General features: G+C 38.9%; 1 protein-coding gene across 5 annotated transcripts in view; it reads left to right on the plus strand.

Moving 5' to 3' along the window:
- The window catches only part of sfswap (splicing factor SWAP), a 58,623-nt gene that overhangs the window by 5,939 nt on the left and 31,938 nt on the right, over window positions 1-20,746 (plus strand). For 4 of the 5 annotated variants that reach the window (XM_061060756.1, XM_061060754.1, XM_061060757.1 and 1 more), the window contains 7 exons: window positions 2,960-3,036; window positions 7,405-7,630; window positions 7,806-7,906; window positions 8,511-8,664; window positions 13,555-13,789; window positions 14,105-14,260; window positions 14,438-14,531. In XM_061060756.1, the coding sequence (XP_060916739.1) occupies window positions 2,960-3,036; window positions 7,405-7,630; window positions 7,806-7,906; window positions 8,511-8,664; window positions 13,555-13,789; window positions 14,105-14,260; window positions 14,438-14,531 (1,043 nt within the window). The remainder of the gene's footprint in view (window positions 1-2,959; window positions 3,037-7,404; window positions 7,631-7,805; window positions 7,907-8,510; window positions 8,665-13,554; window positions 13,790-14,104; window positions 14,261-14,437; window positions 14,532-20,746) is intronic. The other variant, XM_061060755.1, reaches the window with a different exon arrangement.

Raw genomic sequence — 20,746 nt, forward strand, 5'->3', positions numbered from 1 at the left:
ACTCTTAATTTATTTTGTTTATTTATCCCAGTTATTCTTCTTCTTATTCATAGTATGACAAGACCAGGAACACAAGAAAAAATAGGCTTCTATTAAATGTAGAACATTTTTTCCCAGTCTTACAATTTGGTATTTGTGTGTTGGTTGTTGACTGCCTAAAATTCTTCTGGGCACTTGGTTAAGACAACTTACACAATAACTTGAATGTGAACACACTGCCTGAAGATGTAGCATATTTGAAATGCCTCTTGCTTCCTTGACATGCTTATGGTAAGGATGTGTTCTTGTCTGTTTTTGAATTTTCAGCAGCAGCAGACTGCTGTGAAGAACACAGCAGCTCTGTCTGGTCCAATTCTTCCTTTTCTTTGCTGTTCTAATCCATAAGACAATCTGCAGATCAAACATTGAACATGTCACACACATACTCAAAATAATACTTAAAATCAATGACATAAGACCATGGAAAGATTATTTAGTTTTCAGCTGTGAGTGGAGGGTTTCCCATTTAGAATGTTAATCACCTGAACAACTGTGTTCATTTTGGTTGACACACACACGCACACACACGCACACACACGCACACACACGCACACACACACTCCTGCAACTTTAAATATTTGATGTAGAGATTGCGGGGAGCACTTTGTCCCTGACAGTTAAGCCGACTTGATGCCTGTCTCTTGGGAGATTGTAGAGCGGAGTCCAGGGTCCAGAGTACATCAGCTAAATCTAATGATGCCATCACAATTTTACCTGTGGGAGTGAGTCAATAAGGGTCAGGTCACAAAGGCTATGAACATTTATAGCTACTCTCAACTGAATCCCTGCTACAGTTTAAAGGATACTTCACCTGTTGAAACATGAATCTGTATTGACATTGGGTCATATATATGTAGTAGAAATGTGAAATAAATTTTGAAGTTGGTGCCTTCTTGGCTGAGAAAAGGTAGAAAGTGTCTTTTTGGCTCATGTGGATGAAAGACACCGAATCCCAGAATGCACAGCACCACAGGCCACTCCCACTAAGGTCCTCTATTTCAGAATCAGAAATACTTTATTAATCCCAGAGAGAAATTCGATCATTACAGTTTCTCCAAAATATAGCAGTAGAAATATAGTAATAAAAACATTTACAGACATATTTACTTCAACACATGAGGCCATTTCCTCAACTGAGACTCCGAGATTTCCTCCAGAATTGAATTGGTATCTTGGAAATTCCTGGCAGAAAACAGACTCTATGTCTGTGTCCATAGGGAAACAGTGAGAGCACTGACACTACCAGTCCGCCCCAGCTCGAGCCGGACCGGGCTCCTCGTCCTCACCGCCGCCGACAGGCAGGCCTTATGTCTCGGCTGCTGAGCTGGCAGCATCGGCCAGCAATATAGCCGCGAGACGGTTGCTGCCGACAGGCCGGTCTTGTGTCGCGGTGGCCCCGGTGGCCAGCGGCCGCAGCAGCCACGACACAAGACCGGCCTGTCTGCAGCAGCCGTCTCTATATTTATATAGCGGCGAGGTCTGTAGCTTCAGTGGTCGAAAATATGAGGAACTAGCGTTGTAGTTTCACCCCGCTAACCGCAACAGCTACCGATGACGCAAAATTGCGTTATTTTTGCCTCATCGGAAGCTCCTTTTCAGACTTAATAATACAAAGATTTCCCATCTCAGGGGAAAATGAGGGTGGGATGCCTGACCATTCAAAAATACTACCAGGTTTCTAATGATACAAAGCTTAATGCAAATGGGTGAAGTATCCCTTTAAGGTCCTCAATAGTTGAACAGTGTTTAAATTCTCTCCTCTTAAATTTTTTGACATTGTTATTTGTCACAAATTAAAACATTAAAAAAGCCTCCAGCACAATTAGATTATTCAAATGTTAATGTTTCTACAGATAGATCCAGAGACAAACAAACCCAGTCTAAATAAATCATTCTGACTATTGATAGTTCCTGAGGGGAAAACAAATATGCCCGCAGTTTAATTGCAGTATGATTTAAAATCTGTTATCCATCTCATCAATTTGACTAATCTAGATCTCATTGTTATATTGCTGTAAAACTATTTTCCAATTCTCCTCCTTTAATTACGTCTCCTGTCAAAAAAACAACATGATTTGATTGTTGAGTATATCTATTAGCTGAATATATTGAAATGTACCACTCCCAGTGTTTCCCCTACCATTATATTAGGGGGGCGGCGTTTGGCTGTAGCTTTGAATGAACAACAATAATAAATGGGGATGAAATGTGACTGCCTGTGAAAAGAGAGATTAAACACGTATTGATCAATAAATTGTGAAGATTGATAATCCTTTTTAAGCCCATAGCAGCATTTTAAAATATACACCATTTAAGCATGATATAAATCCTGTCGTATAACCAAAGTGATGATTAAGAGCTCTCGCCTTCTTTCACTTTTGGGACACTAAATTGGAGTTGAGACATGACATAAGATGAATGAACTCAGGGACACTGTGTGTCTTTCAGGCTCTTACAAAAGTGTATTGTAAGACTGTATCCTTGACAGACCTCACAATACAAGAACACAAGCTAAGCGTCAAGTACACAGCTGATTTTTTTTCCCCCCCTTTAAAATGCAAGGCCTTAAATAAAGTGGCTTGTTTCCTTCATAACTGTGCACATTTCATACAGTACAACATTACAAAGGTTATGATTTCCCACAAGACATTCATTTTTTTATTGAAAGCAGTTATAGATAAAACATGAAGATTGAAGTATATTTGATGGATCTGTAAGGTGGATGGATTTTGAGAGGGGGAGGGTCATTTGGTTCGCTCACTTTAAAAATATTCTAAACACGAGGAATAAATCCTGAGTCATTACGCACTCGGGGTTTTATTTATACCCAGCTGTGTTTTTATTTTTATTTTGTCACAAATGACTAAGAAGCCATGATCTCATCATCTTTTTTTCTCCATATTTTTCCCCCTATGCATAGAAGAAGCCGAGCCTGAGGAGAGTGAGGAACCATTCGTTGCTCCCCCAGGGCTCACTATCCCTCCTGATGTGGAACTTGTGAGTACTCAATATCCAGTCGGCTTACTGATGTCGATGGCACTGAAATCAAAACACAAGATATTGAACTTTCATAATGAAAGTTGGTCTCAAGACTGTGTGGTACAAAAAAATTGTTTTTTGTTTGTCGAGTCCATATAATGAGGAAAAGAGACTGACTTTAGTGTCAGCTGTTTTCTTACTACTTCTAATCACAGGGATAAAACTGGGACTTCTGTAAATACGGCTGATTTCAGCCATTTTTTATTCTTCCATTTATATTCTCAGTCGACATATGGAAAGAAAAAAAGCGGGTTGGTGTCATAACTTAACCTCTAAACTGCATTTATACAGTCAGCCAGGTTAATCATGTGGATTGTGTAACACAAGTGTTTATACTTGAGCGTTGTACATATTTAAAGTAGACTTCCTTTACTTGAACTTGTTTTATATGTTCAGATTTTCCACTCAGAATATGTATGTACGGTATATATTTTAGCTTGAATCCCTGCAATCATCAAATAATAATAATACCCAGTGCACGCTGCCTAGATTTCTCTCCCACTTTATCCTGACTTCTTCTGACATAGATTGCAAACATAGGTATCCATAACCTCACAGGATCAAGGCGCCTGCAGATGCTGGAGACAGGCGCTTTATGTGCTGTCAACTGAGAGTAGAACTTCAGAACTTAATGATAGTGAACACTTTGCTCTGCCCTGATCTAAGCGCTTATTTGTTAAGATGTTGGATCAACTATGAAGGTAGAATCTATTAAAAGACTAAGTGTTGTGTCGTTGATAGCATCTTTTTTTTTAGTTTTATAGCCAGAGAAAACATTGTGTAGCTTATGTGGGACAGAAGGAAAACAATCTATGATGGCTTGAGTCTAAAATATGAAGATCAGGAAGTGTACTATATTTTTTTTCTCGAAGGACGACAACGTAACAGAAAACTTTTGGTGACAAGTCAAATGTGAAGATGTTAAAATTCCATCTGTACGGATGTCAAGCCCTGACAGTCTAATTATATGACACATCAAAAGAAGAATACGTCCCTTAATAGAAACTGTTTTTCCTCATCTCACAAGTTTTCACCATAAATGGATGTTTTGAATATCTTCGGTTTGAGAGACAGGCCCAGCTGAAGCCTGCACAGCTCATTTACATACAGTGACAAACAGATGTGAAGGCATGCAGAAACAGGAGAATTTCAGTCTATATACGTTTTCTCTGTAATTGAGTAATAGAGAGGTTAAACCATGAACACTGGGATGTTGATCACAGATGGCCTAAACACAGCATATTATAAAAACAGACCAGAATAATAAGAACAGCAATCATTAGGGACTGAGTTGATTGGTCCGAGGACATAGTTTCCCAGAGTTCATTGTGTCTCTCTTAAATTGTTTTTCTGCAACAAACAGTATAAACTTCAGATAATTAGTTTTAATGGAAGACAAATAAAACCATAACTTATTACAATTTGTGAAGGTTTGGCTCAACTTTTTACCTTCTTTCATTTTTTAGCGGAAATGTTTGGTTCTAAGCATAATTGAAAAGAAGGATCCTGTTTTAGAAATTTTGACATTCTGTTTAACCAGTATTTAATAAATCAACTCATCAGTTAACCTTCAGTAAAACACATGAAACTGCACAGTGCTGACTGTAAAAATAGACTTCTATGCATATGAATAAAGCTTCTTATTGGCTAATAACAAAAAGCAACTAGTAACAGATTATTGGGTGACTGTGGTACAGTTGGTAGAGTCGGACGTCCCTCAAAACGTAAGGGCGGGGGTTCGATCCCCAGCTCCAATGCATTGCTGCTGCTTTTTTCTATTTGCTGTATTTGTGCGAGGCTATCTCCCTTCAGTCCTGGTCAGTCTGCATCTAGAACCCCTCACTCTCGCCTCCTCCAGCACCACTGTTTTTATGCATGAGAAGAAAGCCAAGCTTGAATGCTGTCTTTGGCAATGTGCATACAGTATATATCATTGTGGGTATAAAACAGCCAAAACACCCTCATGTATAGAGAACATCGTATAGCTGCTGCAGTACATGCTATGCATATATTATTAGTGTTTACTCCCTAGATTGGGAAGCGATGTCTTTCTTTCTCTGACTACATTTCACTGTGCTATATTTCTCATCATTACTTTTTAGGACTATTTATATTGGATTTTTCATTTCCTTTCATAGTAATAACGGGAAATGGGAAATGACAGGCAGGCTTTTGGGGGAGACGGAAATAACTTGCATCAAAGGCAATCCCTTTTATTATATATATATATATATGTTGTTAAGATTATCATAATGCATTTCTTCGGCTAGAAATCCAACATTGGTTTCAAAACTAAAAACAATATGTGAACAGAGGGAGATGTTGTACAGCAATGATCCCAGACCAGATTTCAAATAAGCCCCCTCAATCACTTGTAGTTCATTTGACGGAGCAAAGATCATTGGGCCTCATTCACAACATCTCCTCAATATTTTTTAAAATATGTTCATAAAAAAGTTCCTAATAATACTCAAAGGCAGATACAGAATCCTTTTTTTAACTGTAGAACTGTTCACTACTGTGTCCTCCTTGTGAACGACGGAAATACTTTCCGTCGTTCTGACGTGGAGGTAGTGCTGCTCAAAGTGAAATAAAAATATATATTTGTTATACTTAGTAAAGTTTGTAGTGGCTATAAGACATATTCTATACTAAACAAGATACTTTGGATCACATCATTTACACAGAGAACAGTCTCATCAGAAAGGAGAGCACACACCAGATGAACTGAAAAAGGCCTTTTGATAGTTTGATCTCAATCGTTTTTTTAGAATGATTTGACGCTACATTCTTTCTAAAGGTGGCGGCTGTGAGTGTGTGTGTGTGGCAGATTTGTTCTTAAGCACCTTCTTTCCAACAAATATACATTAAAGCAGTTCCCTTAGCGTTTAGTCTGTATTCACAATTTAACATTTTGCAGTGTAGACCAAACACTGAATGATTGTAATAAAAGTGAAATACCTTGAATCATAAATCTATATATCATTTAAAATATACAGGTGAAAAAGTTGGGGAACCCTGACATATCAGTACTCAAATGATGCTCTGATAATGCTTGTTGTAATCCATAAAGCACACTCTGAAATGAAATGCTCTTTCACTGTTGAATTAATCCAGTAATATCAGATAGACATGATACTGATAGCGCAGATCCACATCACCGATCAAGAAAGATCGTTGGGCACTTTAAACATTCTCACCTCGCACAGTCTCACTTTGAAGACATTCAGACTAAACTGTAAGTGCCAACTAGTCAACGTTCAGACAAGATGGAACAGCTCCCTCTATGTGATCAACTCTTACAATTCGGTTTAAAATATTTATTTTGAAAACCTGACAGTTGTTGCTGCTGCTAACTGTTCGTACATGAAGCCAGCAAATGCAATTCTGGCTTTACTGCAGTTTTGTGTAGCCTTGCACATAACACCAACAACAATCAATCCGGAATCGGAGCGGAGCGGAGCTGAAATAAAGTGGATAGGTGCATCTCTAATCTCTGCGATGAAATGAACTGATTCTGATAGTCACTTGATATGCCAATGTTGGTCGATATTATCAGCATGCCGATTAATCAGTCGGCCTCTACTCTGGAGTGTCCATAGATTCTGTTCTTACCTAAGAACAAATCCCGGATCAGAAATAAAAAGTGAATTTCAGAATCTTGTTGGAAACTACACAAGTGGATGTTAAGAACACATTTCTTCTGTAGAACAGTTAGTGAATGAGGCCCGCTCTTCTTAATGATGCGTGTTTACTTTCAGGCTGCTCTTGCATGACTAGAAGACCTTACAAGCTTAGAACACATAAATGGTCTCGAACTTGTTAGACACTGGCCTCTTTTTGACCTGTGTCACAAAAGTTCGTTTTTATGATGACTGGCATCTTGACAAGATATTAGGGTGTTATTTGGAAGGTTGCTTCACTTTTCTGTGCTCTCTCTAGGTTATGACAATGATTAATCATTGAACGCACCCAAGGGGAAAAATAATGAATGAATAATGGACCATTTCTTGTTTCCGCTATTTCAACTCCCCTGTGTACTTTTAAGAATTAATGTCACCAAAATGAACACTGGAGTGCCTGACATGAAAATGCGTTGGAGACAAAATGGCTTAGAAAGAGTCATTCATAGATTCTGCACTGCCATCTTTAAGTTACGTGCAGCAGTCAGGTTCACTCTTATTTGTTGTATCACTTTGCCCCGGGATCTTTCTGATGAAATATTTCCTGTGTTTGTACATAGAAAAATTGCATTAAGTGCAAGAACTGCATTAAATGTTTAGATTAAAATGTTTATATGTATGTCTTGCTTTTTATCTTTCTTAGCCAGCGACCATCAAGACCCATAACATCATCGAGAGGACGGCCAACTTTGTGAGTCAGCAGGGGGCTCAGTTTGAGATAGTCCTGAAAGCCAAGCAGTCTGGAAACTCCCAGTTTGACTTTCTCCGCTTTGACCATTACTTGAACCCCTATTACAAACACATCCTGCGAGCCATGAAAGAAGGTCGATACAACCTTGCCTCCGCTGGCAAACAAGAGCAGTCTCAGGGTGAGTGCGGCTATTGAATCCGTGGTGTTATGTATCAAGTGTTATGTACTGTAATCAATGCAGAAATATCAGATCTGTGCATAAGCTATACTAATAGAACATATGACAACTGCAAGAAACATACTGAGGAAGCAGTTCTTCATAAATGTTTTCTACTTTCAAATTCTCTCTCTAGACTCCAACTCTGACAATTCAGACGATGATGGCGACGGCAATTACCTCCATCCCAGCCTGTTTGCCCCTAAAAGGTGCTCGCGCCTGGAAGAGCTGGTGAAGGTAATGTCAATAGTATATCGACCAAAGAGTGTATGGCCACACAGGGTGATGCTCAGCTGTGTTTTGAGTGTACATTGCATTCCTAACCTGTAGGGTACAACTGCATCTCTGTGTGAATTACATTTATGTACTGCCAATTTTGCGTCACTGTATGCTCTAATAACCGTGTTCTGCTTCTATCTCCGTGCTGTTACAGTTTGTGCTTTCATGTGCCATGTAAGGGCAGCCATTAGTTCTTTGGCAGAGCAGCCGGGATGGAAGAATGTCTTTTTTTGAAGAAACATAATGAGCCTCTTTAAGTAGCAAGCTGTCTTACATTCGCCTCCTGTCAAGACAGATTTCCCTTTCAAATCATCCCCTTTAATTTTCTTCTAATGATTCATATTTTCTGGGGTTTAGTCTTAAATTCTGTATATCTCCTCTACTGCACCAAGGACGAATGCTGATGAACAACTTGGAGAATAATGCTTAAACATCGCCCTGCAGAGAGCTTTGAGTGTTTTGTGTATTCAATTATTTCTGTAAAATGTGCATATGATCTCATCTCGGATACTTAAGTGGGGTGATAAATTGTTTTTACCATACTGGTCTTACTTTCTTGCAGCCTCTTAAAGTAATGGACCCGGACCATCCTCTGGCAGCACTTGTACGGAAAGCCCAACAGGAAAGAAATGGCACTTCTGCGGTAGTGGAAACCAAACCAGAGGAAGTGCCAGAGCCACCTGCACCCACTACACAAGTACAGTACTCTGCAGACCGTGAGTATAGACCTACTTTTTTCTTCTTGTTTGAGAACAAAAGTCATGTGAAATTTATAAGCACTATTTCCATTTTCATCGCCCGTCAGATCTGGTGTGCATTATTTTGTTATGTCTTTCCTTCTTCATTTCCCTCTGTTGTCTTTTTTTGCAAAGCCAAGTTTTCTCTCTACAGCTGAGCTCAGTAATGGTTATATCAGTAACAAAATATAAAAGCCTCCCTGCCATGTGGTACAACTGACTTTCACAACTGAGAGTTTTTAAGACCACAAAAACCTTCCATCTGACCTCCTTGTGGACCATTTTGTGCTTTCGCTGTTTTTCCACTGGTGGTCGCTCAATAAGGCTCCTTAACACTTTATGCTGACCCTAGTATATTACTAAAGTAAAGTTTTTTTTTCTGGGGGACCTTCTTAAAACAAAAAGACTTCAGCTGAACCAGCGTTTAGGAGCACCATTAGTAGTCTACCAGGGTTCTGGCTCAGGTCAGACTTCATTGGATGTGTGTGCAACATTTGGATTCTAAAAGACAACCTGCAGGTTCAGTCAGGACCAACACATCAGGGAATCAAAACAAGGCAGAAGTGTGTTAGAAATAGTGTACAGTATATAACATTAAAGGGACAGTGTGTTTTTTTTAATTTTAGGAGTTAAAGCAAACTCATCAATGAAGAATTGCGTCCCATGCTTTCATTTATCTCCAGTGTACCAGAAGATTTACTAAAGGGTAAAAAGTAACGATAGGTGTTACAAATTTAAAAAAGTGACTGAGTGGAATACGTAATGCTCACATTTTTGATTACACAACAGTACATAAGTGCTTCATACTCTTGCAGAGTGTTTCGCCTACCATTAATTTGGAATGGTGGCCAACAAAGAAGGGCACAAAATACTTTATTTGTGGAATTTCCTTAATTTATGCTTGATTGTAGCAACGCATAAGCATCTGTTATGCTTTTCCCAAGCAACGCCTTTGCTTTTTCTCTCGCTTGTTCTTATTGAGAGTGACATTTCCTCTTTGACATAATCACACTGACTGACACACATCCTTTATGGTTTGTCTCAGACACCGCGCCGGGATATGAATTTTGGCAGAGCCTCTTACCTGAAGAACTGACAACTCTTTCCTTTTCATATACCATATTTAACGGCTTCTTTAAAATGTTTCTTTTTTCATTTATGATACAGAGTCAGCTTTTGTGACTTTTCATATTTTAATTGACACATTTGCACAAAGCATGCTGCTCTCTAAAAAATTGACCAATAGGATAGATCCTTTTTTTCACAAAACTGTGATTTTGATTCTGTTTAAGAAAATCCCCTCTTTTTGATGATATGGCAGAGGAAGAGAGAGCTTGTCGATGGGTTATCTACATTGACTTTAAATAGAGTGAGAGAGAGAGAGAGAGAGAATCAGATGTGACTCTCAGAAGAAGCAGTGTTAGTCACTGTGAAGTGGTCGATAAAGGAAAGATTGATTTCCTTGAGAAGTTAAGAAGTTGTCTGACTTTTACCTGCGGCTGAAAGTTGAGTAAATGTCCCGCACTTGTTGCCCCCTCTGTCCCGTTAAGGGACAAAGTAACATGATGCGCTTCAAGCGCATTTGTTTTACAAGCAGCGACGGATCCAGACTTTTTTGACTGGGGCTGCCCAAGTGGGGCCCCATAATGCAGGGGGGTTGGGTTGGGGTGCATGAAGCATACAAAGAAAGGAACATCATTTCTTTACCCCTAATGTCCTCACTTATCATATCTTCTTCCAACGATCTAAATATACTGTATATTGGAATCATTTTCAACTTTACAAAATATATGTAGGCTACTGTTAAAATAAAACAATACCTGGCTTTGTTTTTTTAATTAGTTCAGTTTCGATGCTTGTGCCCAAAAAAAAAAAAACAACAACAAATTTTAATAACCTTATAAAACTTTGATTTTTAAAATAACTAAACACCTCGTCATTGGGTGTTTACCCTTTAAACACCCAAATAAATTCTGATTTTGGACATTGGAGGCAATTTTTGCATCCACTCATGATGAGTCACATCCACCCACAACCACCCCACTTGATTCATTACAGGGCAGCTTAAGAAATGTTTCTATTTATGTTTTCATCCCCTATGAATTAGCTGCTTAAAGAAAATCACGGCCATGCCCTGACTGACTTAAAATTCACCATTATCCATTATCTCAAATAATTAGTCCCTGAGACGGCTGTTCTTTGACCCCATCATCAGAAATAGGGCTGTTGATGGAAGGAAATTGGTTCTGGTTGACCTTGCTGTGAAATGCTGTTGGATATGCAATGTTGCTCAAACCTAAAGCTCTTAATTTGTCTACTGGTAGCATTGCGAGGCCTTCTCTCGTCTTTTGAACATTTTTATTTGGCACTTTCTGAGCCTAATTGTTTAAAAATAATCGGATCAGATTAAAGCCATGGGATTGGATCAAATCTTGAGAATAGGTTGTAAAAAAGAAAAAAGGTTGAGAGAATTGTATAGTATCATGAAATCTAGTTATATAATAATAAAATCCCCAATTTGTTTTGTTCAAAACTTTTGAGAGAGATTGGGGTAACTTTGGTCCAAATGATCTGGATTATCAAACATGTATATATAAAATCTAATATATAGCGAAATCGAAACAACATTATTACAATGATGATGACATTGGAGACATTATGTGAACTCATTTGATCATATTTCCAAAACGCCATTCTGACATGGTTGTAGTAGTTAGTAGAGATAGACATCAGAATTTAAAAAAATATAAAGCATTTTGTCCACATAAAAAAATGTCACCACATAGCTGTTCATATCTACCACTATATATTCAATCAAAAGCAACTGTCAGGATTTTTATGTTTGGGTGGATTTTGGAACCCCCTCTAGACAAAGTATGAAATGTAGAGCCATATCTGGTAATCTTTGAATGTTTGTATCCTATCCAGCTTTTCTTTAAAGGTCACATATTATGGGGAATACACTTTACTATGGTTTTCTAACACTAATATGAGTCTCTAGTCCATGTACAACCCCTCCAATTATTAGAAAAGTCCATCCTCTCTGTCTTTTGCCTGCTCCACTTTTCAGAAAATGTGTGCTCAAACAGTCTGTTTGGAGATTTCCCCTTCATGACATCACACAGGGCTGTAATCCCTCCCGCAGGTTGGTGACAGTCCCACAGCTAGGTGTTTGTTCGGCCTACTGAGTCTGCCTTCTCAATTTAAACAATAGGGTATGGTGCAAGAAAGTCCAAGCCACCCAAGCCCTTCCAGAGGAAGAACACAGCTCACTTGCATTTAAAGCTACAAACACAGAAACAGCCTGTTCTGAGCAGGGCTGAAATAGAGGGGTTTATTGGTGTGATCAAATACAGGATCAGAGTGGATTTAGAACAAGAAACTTCACAGACATGTTTTGGGGACCTCTGAGACTAATCTAAACTTGTTGAAAAGTAGAATACTATGTGACCTTTAAAAACCACTGGTTTACCTGGATCTTATAGCAAAAATGTGGATAACTAATTCTGGATCATTGCTGCCCAGATTAAGCCTTTTAACAACTGGGCCATTATGTTAATCCACTGCAGGGATCATAAACTGCTTCATTACCTCTTTTGTTCTGGATTACCTCCCTAAATCTAGTTTAGGTAATGAGGATTACACAGATTTTACTATAAGAGCTGTTCCAAATGAAACAAGCTGAATGCAACAATAAAGTCAGTTTATGAAAAATGTCTATGTGCTCAATCCTGAAACTAAATGGGCTCTTTGGACCTCCATGTGCGTATCTCAAATCTTTATCTCTTTACACATTCCATCAAAGTTTGAAAATGGAAGCTTCTGTTTTGTGTTTCCATTTTCCTGTCTGGAGAAAATTGGATGCGTCATCAAAGTCAGACAGCTCAGTGACTAATGTGTTAATATCACACTGTCTCCACTTTGACACTGACAATTTATTTTGTCCCAGTGTCCCTGAATCCCCCTCCATTTCTCTCGTCCCTGCTCTCTTTTTTCATTAAAGACATAAACACTCGTAAAAAAAGATCAGAGGTCACATTAAGATTTATAATTTCTTCCTTCAGCTAATTTGAATTGATTACTGCATAAAGGGCATAATGGGCAAGACACAAACAGGACAATACATTACACAAACACATTACAAAGTGACAGAAGCCCAACACAGCACTTATGCTACACACCATGCATACTTCCATTTCCATTTGAGGTCTGACAAACACAACCTGAACTGTTGTGGTCGAGTTGAATGCAGATTTTCACAAAGCCTTCACTCTTTCATTTGAAACTGTTTTTTAAATACGTGAAAATCTTTAAGAGAACTAATCTAAAAGCATTTCATGAACTGAATTTCGTTCAGATTTCACTGAGCTCTTGTTTTAAATGAATAGATAGCCTCTTCAAATAGCTCACATTAATATTTGCTTTTGAAGACAACATGGAGGCTCTTGAGGAGTTGCTGCAATCCTTAACAGCTTCATCTGGGTTGATCTTTTTTGTACTTCTTTTTGTACTGCTAATTAGCATTAGCATCAGCAGATCAAATAAGGGCCTGGCATGTTGACGGTCTTCACTGAAGTGAAATAGAAAAGTTGTCACAACAAGACTCTGAAATGTCAGAGTACATCATCCTTCAACTGTGATGATTGCACAATCATTTCAGATAAAATCAAAACAAACTTTTTTGATCTGTTCCTTCCTCAAAGCCTGCACCTCAAAGCTGTTTATTGAAGGGCTGTGACTGTGTGCATGTTTTTTTTTATTTGAAGCAGTCTTGTGCTCATTTTGTTACAGTAAGCGTTCTTCATTCATCAGAATTAAAGCTATTTTTAATGAGTTTTATGTCATGATTTGTATATTTCTTTACAACAGCCATGTACTACGGGTACTACATGCTTCCTGATGGAACGTTCTGCTTGGCCCCGCCTCCCCCCGGGATAGAAGCCACCTCCTATTACAACACTATGCCCACAGCTCCTGCTGCATCTTCTCTGCCTAATGTGGGAGCTACACCCACCCCTTCTGAAACTATCCCAACTGCACCGGCAGCTACAGTCCCCATTCAGGTCACCAGCTCTGCTGCTCCTGCTGTTGTAGCAGAAACCAGGTAGGAAGTATTGGACAGTTCTGAAAAATATACATTTTTACTTGGTTCCTTGAAGTTTTACATTTTTAGGACTGACCAACAAGTGAAACTACTGTGAATAAAACATTGATTAAGCAATCTTATAAGAGAGCCAAGGAAGCCAATAAGTTGCTTAGTCAGAGTTTTTCACTGATATGTTTGATGAGCATTAATAGCTTAAGAGATGGGATATAAGGAATCAACCATTTAGATGAAAGCTGTCAGTTGACGTAGCATTTTGCCGAAGCACAAAAAATGATTTCTCTCGACTTAACGTCTTTGATTCCCCCATAACAGATTGAAAGCTGAACCTCAAGTTTCCACACCAGCAGTAGCAGCAGCCATCATTCCCCCACCACCCGACATCCAGCCGGTCATAGATAAGCTGGCCGAGTATGTCGCAAGGAACGGGCTTAAGTTTGAGGCCAGCGTCCGTGCCAAGAATGATCCACGGTAAGTGATCTTACCAGAAATAAATCTTTTGCCCCTGTCACTACTTGGTTTTAGGAACTCTTATCTGTAAATTTTTCGCTGAAGATACTGCAGAAGCTCTTCATCATCCGCTTGCTCATCTGTTTTAAGAGTTCTCACCTTTCATCTCGTCTGTCCTCCTCTCTCTGCCTGACACAGGTTTGACTTTCTGCAGACTTGGAATCAATTCAACTCCTATTACGAGTTTAAGAAGAATTACTTCATGCATAAGGAAGGAAAAAGCCTGCTGGAGGTATTCAAAGCTTCATATATACTGTGTGTGTATGTCTCTGAGAAATTGTTCTTTTTCTGTGGATAAGAATCTAAGGGGCACCCTTTAGCTTTGTGCTCTAACTACTACACTGTCATGCAGTTTGGCAACAGTCGTCATGGTCCCCAGTTAATAAATCCTAATGGATGTGGTGACCATACTACCACTGTTTGACAACAGCTGCTGGAGAAACATAATTGACAAAACTTCCTAAATTCAGCTCTAAATAGGTAAATAAAGCTTTGCCAACTGGCACAAGATCAACACTATTGCTGTTGTGGAAACTGGGAAGGAGAAGTTTAACAAACCTGTTAGTAATGAAAGGAAAATAACTGTAAACAGGAATGTTTCATTTGAGCAAAAACAGAAAAAACACTCCTATCATCTGAAGAAACAAACAAGCATGCGGAGCTGATGAAAAAAGAAATTATATTATTTTTAACAGCTAATGTCTTTTTGTAAATCATTAAAAACCCTGGACACCTGACTTGAAATATAAAAAAAATTGGCATCTCCAAAAATCTGAGTGAAAATAAACATTCATAACTATTAGAAATCCTTGTTCTAAAACAGCTTAGTTCATTTCTCAGGAAAGTGTGGGCGTGGCAGCTCATGTTTTGATTGACATATGTCAATCAAAGTACTCCATCTATATCTACCCCCTCCCCTCTGTGCCCCCTCAGAAGCCACGCCCCTCACTTACATGCATTAGCGCTGTTGCTCCAGAAGTGGACCTCAGCTCATGGCTTGCATTGTTTAGAAACTACGTCGTCTCATGTCTCATTCAGCAGAAAGTAAACTCACAGTATAAACTCTGTCATCGGTGACCTGCTTTGAGTGTGGGCTAGAGCACGCAAGGGGTAGAGTACGAGCACGGAGACAGGGAGGCATGATTGGTTCATCAGATTGGTACCTCGTGGCAGACATTGGTCAAAGTTTTTACATGCTTACAACTGCTACAGATGACGGATTTTCTACGTTCCTTTTTCAGAGCACATTCATTATTGATTTCTGTCAAGAGCTAAAGACAATTTCACCCAAAATCTTCAAAAGTGTATCTAGAGGAAATTAACAACCCTGCCTTTAAATGACAGAATCTCAACAAACGGTTAAGAAGTCATATTCTAATACTTTCAGAGGGTTGATATTATGTACATAACAATATCATAAATAACATAGTTAGAAGCTTTTTGTGGAGATTTTCCCTTCATTATGTTTCTGGGTAGATGCTTGCTATTAGGAAAGGAAAGTTTAGCGATTGCAATGTTACTACTTCACTTCAAAAGGTGACCTTCACACCTAAAAGACCAGCGGCTGACTCATTTGTCTCCTGTCATCAACCTCACCTCTCCACACCTGTATGCAGTTCTGTTTAATAGAATTGCAGCCGAGGTTCAGATATGGGAAAAAGGGTTGTCTAAGCATTCACTGCACTTACAGTCAACCTTGAAATTAGCTGCTTTTTTGGTTGCTGATAAGCTGGGACCTGCCATGCTAAAATTAGAAGCCCACTCATCCCAATGTTTAAAGACACAGGATAGTGACACATAAAACAAGAGAGTTGAATTGGCAGAGAAGGTTAATTTAGCCCTCTTCCTGGGAGCCACAGCAATACACACACACAAAATGACCCACTTAAGTAATCATAAAGTCTTGTATCCCACTTTCAAGTCTGTCGAGGCAGTGCATTTGAACTATGAGGTTATGTTATTGTTTCAGTACTCTCTCTCTTCTTTAAAGGACTGTACACAATGAAGTGTTAGTACTTAGGAGGTTGAATGCATCACATCCTCATTCTTGAAAAAAAGTGAATGGTTTACTACTTAGTCGCAGACTTCTCACATACTGTTTTTAATTTTCCACTCTTGCCACTGCTGCAAAGCGCTTTAGAGCAACTCTCTGTCATTGTCTGTACACCAGCATTAGAACTGAAATCTAATTGTGCTCTTTTAGGACCTCAATGAGGCATCACTCTCAATTAGCCGCAATGCCAACCGACATGTAGCACTTTTACTTAATCCACTCGCAGGCCTGGCTCCCCAGCAGCACAGTGTCTCATAAGCTGTATTGGTTATTGCCTGAGATGTGATAAGGTAAGATTTTATTGATCCCTAGAGGGAATATTGGGTTGTTTACCAGCAACTGTTGCCTGTGTTTTGGCAAGGGCTTATTGTTCCCTGAGTTAGATTTCTCTTAAGGCCTTAAAGCACCCTCAGATTTCTGAATGTTTGTCATTGTTTTGGGCTGAGGTAATGTTCTGCTTTATTTGCAGTACTTGAAATTGTGCTCAGTAAGTTTCTTTTTTTTTTCTCTCCTTTATTTCTCTTCTTCAAAAGTTGAACAGCTTCTTGAAATTATCCCTCTTCTGTGGAAACATATAGAGGTAGACGCTGTTATGAGGTTGGCACAATTAGTATTATTTAAAGGTCACATATGATACACTTTACTATGGTTTTCTAACACTAATCTGTGTCCCTAGTCTGCCTACAAGCCCCCCAATTATGAGAAAATACCATCCTCTCCATCTTTTGCCTGCTCCACTTTCTGGAAAATTTGTGCTCAAACAGGCCGTTTGGAGATTTTCCCTTTATGACATCACAAAGGGCAGTAAATCCTCCCCCAGGTGGGTGACAGTCCCACAGCTAGATGTTTGTTCTGCCCTCTGAGTCTGCCTTCTTCGCTGTAAACTATAGGGCATGGTTCAAGAAAACCAGAGGCACATCCCCTTCTAGAGAGGGGGCGTGGTCAGACACATCTAATTTGCATTTAAAGCTACAGTCACAGAAACAGCCTGTTCTGAGCAGGGCTGAAATAGAGGGGTTTATAGGCATGCTAACATAAAGGATCAGAGTGGATTTATTGCAAGAAACTTCAGTCATGTTTGGGCGACCTCATAATATTAAAATACTAATTAAAACAGTTTTTTATGACTGTAACTCGTCCCCGTCATAAATGATATTGTCCTCTTGATACAAAGTGCCCTCTTTGTAATTTCCTGTGCAGTGTTTGCTGTAATGACAAGAGAAAATGTCATGCTGAAAATAATTTGGATGAAACCCACATGCTTTGAAGTCTCATAACTATGTTCTCACTCTTTATCAGTTATACCTGAGGAGGGGACCCTGTTAGTCAGAAAAGAGAATATAGACATCGAGAACAACCAAAATCTGTCTGAATCTGTGCATATGTGCACGTGAGAATGATTCCGAGATGGACCTTTTCTTTCAAATGAGCTCTCCCAAAGGGGCTTCTTACTAAGCCTGTAAATGGACACAAGGTCAAGAGATGGAATAAATATGTTCTCCATACTGGTAATAAATCTTATATACTGCAGATAATGAAAGTAATAATGAGCTCAACTGCTCCAAAGTAGAACCTGTTATCCTGCCAAGGTCTCTCAAGACTCCAATCTCATGGCACCATTGGAGATAAATTAACTTTGAAATTAGCAGCATATTTTCCAGTTTTCTAAGATGTTTAAAGGAAGTAATAATGCAGTATCTTAGTCAGGGATCTGTAACATACGTTATTTCTAAAGAAAGAATGTGCGACATTTTACACATAAATACAGAAGAAATCAAGTATATCCTGTGTGAATGTCTCTGAGTTTCTCCAATGATTGAGAAGTGCAAGTTCTGCTGGCTGTGTTGTTGTCGGAGCTGAGTTAACATCATGTTTACATGGACGGGACGGCCAGCTCCTCCCCTTGCGTATAAAGTAGTTTTAGTGCAGGACTTAAGAGAGAAGAATAACATACTCACTGCTTATTTGAATGTCATGTAAGCATTTTTAGATCTCGCTCATTCAGTGTAAATCTAACTGCAATGTGAAGCTATGAGCTAACTTAAGTGCGCTGACATTAGCCTGACAACACAACAATGCAGGCCTGTGGCAATTGCATCTCGAGCAAAGGGCAATTTTGTCCATCGCTTGCGCTTGACCCCTTCATGCGAACGCGAGTGGTGGGAGGTGTGTCGCTGAAGGAGAGCGGATGCTTCAATATGGCAGAGGTGCGTCCAAACAGCAGTGAGTTTTGGTTTCATGCTGGAGCTCAAGTGCGACATCTCCTGGATCAAAAAGTCGCATATTCTTTCTTTAATACATCAAAAATTGACTCTTTATTTTCAAGAGTTTTTAAACTGGATTTGTGCTCAAGTGTTGACCAGTTAACTGAAGTCCCATCAAGTTTTCATTCTTTTCAGAAAAGTTGATTCTATATGATTTAGACAGTCAAGTATCTAGGTGGAGAGACAGATGAATAGAGGCTTCTTTCATGGACATACCCTCTAAGTATACTGACATGTATGCAAGGTTAGGTGAGTGTGCTTTGAGCGAGAAAGCAGTTGGCGAGAAGTGAGTGAGAAAGTTTTTGCAAGGAGCAATTTGTCTTGTGGTGAATCAAATCAATTAGCTTGTCAGAGTGCAGAGGAGTGTGGCCCATTATGACACAGCACAGGCTGCTCCAACAAGCAGCTGCTCGGCTTTTCTATCAAGAAACCTGTCGTGTGTTTGTGATTGGTGCTGCGGCTAATGGGATGCAGATATCGTTGCTCTCAGTCAGCGCCATTATTTATAGTTTCACAGTTAATGAAAAAAAAGTGAGAAAGGGCTAAAATAAGTCAAAGCAGACAGCGGCAGGATGTGAGGCCGCTTGTGCTTTCTACACAAATAACCTTTCAAATTCTACAAATGGGGTTATTTTTGGAATGGATATGCACAACTTATCTCAGAAGGTGCATTTTTAAAAGAGTCCACGTCATGAGACTTCTCCTCTTTTTGGTTTCGAGATCTCTGCACACAAAGAGCAACGAAAAGGACTGATTGGTCTTAATATGCAGAATATATTGTGACACCTCAACATAATTCTCAGTTTTAAGTATCATAGACAGTGTTATAACAATAAAAATCAAGCATCTAATCTTATCTGACATCTCCTTTAAATGAAAAGTGAAGACTTACTCAAATCTCCTTTTTTCATTTTACACAAACAAAATGACACCTTTAGTTCAGCAAAATCCACTGTCTGGGCTTTGATGCAAATTGATTCTCAAATGTTACTACGGAGCCCCTGAAGTCCCAAAAAGGGAAAAAAAAGAATATTTGTACGTAATATAATTATCTTGTTCTCACAGGTTATGTTGTGCGCACAAGTTATCTAATTTGTGACACAAGATACTACAGTATGTTGAAGACGTATCATTAACTTGAGCGCACAAGATATTTTTTTTAACTCTTTGGGACTTTAGGGGCTCCGTATGTTACAGACAATAAGTAATAACATTTAAAAATATATGAAGTAACATGTATAGGAATAATATAATGTCCTGCATTGTTGTGTTAGCAGGCTAATGTTAGCACACTTTAGTTAACTCAAAGCTTCATATTGCACACAAATTGACACAGAATGAACGTGATCTAAAGACACTAATGTGACATCCAAATAAGCAGTCATTAGGCTATGTTATTCTTCTTTTCTCTAGTCCTTGACTAAAACCTCTTTATACGGCCATGTAAACATGATGTAAACACAGCTTCGACAATAATACAGCTTGATTTCTGCTGTATTTATTTATGTGTACAATTTTGCACATTCTGCCTTTAAAGTCAAGAACAAATCAAATCAATAGAATTTGGTTACATTGTCCCAGTTTTCATCCACCATGCCCTTTTCCCTTAATAGATGTTTTTCCAATGAATCTGTTGTAGTTTTTTTTTTTCAGACAAAAAAAGTGTTGTTTTTTTTTTTAAACTAACCTGGCAATGAAAGATGTGTTAGGAGTATTGTAAGTTTCTAAAACATCTGTGAAATAGAGCAAAGCAGAAACCCCATTTATAATCGTACATTAAATCGAGCAGGGATCCATCATAGGCCATGTCAAAGTATCCAACTGCACTCCAGTCAATTCTTCTTTGTCTGTTTTGGCAGCTAGTGTTTTCCTTTTTACATTCCTGCTCATTCTCACCAACTAACCAATGGTAGCTTATAACCCTTTAACCAGCACTGGTGTTGCTGCACTGCTGATGCATGTTCCCATTTAGAGTGAACGAGTATAACTTTTCAAACGTTGAGGTTAAAAGCTCTAAATGTGAATCAAGGCTTATAAGGATTTTAAAGGCTAAGCAACATGTAAGTGTTCCTGCCAATCCCATCTGAGGTTATAAGAGAACAGTTTAGAGTGAGTTTCATCCAGCTTCCT

Source organism: Labrus mixtus, chromosome 17 (assembly GCF_963584025.1).
Source record: "Labrus mixtus chromosome 17, fLabMix1.1, whole genome shotgun sequence".
NCBI classification, from domain to species: Eukaryota; Metazoa; Chordata; class Actinopteri; order Labriformes; family Labridae; genus Labrus; species Labrus mixtus.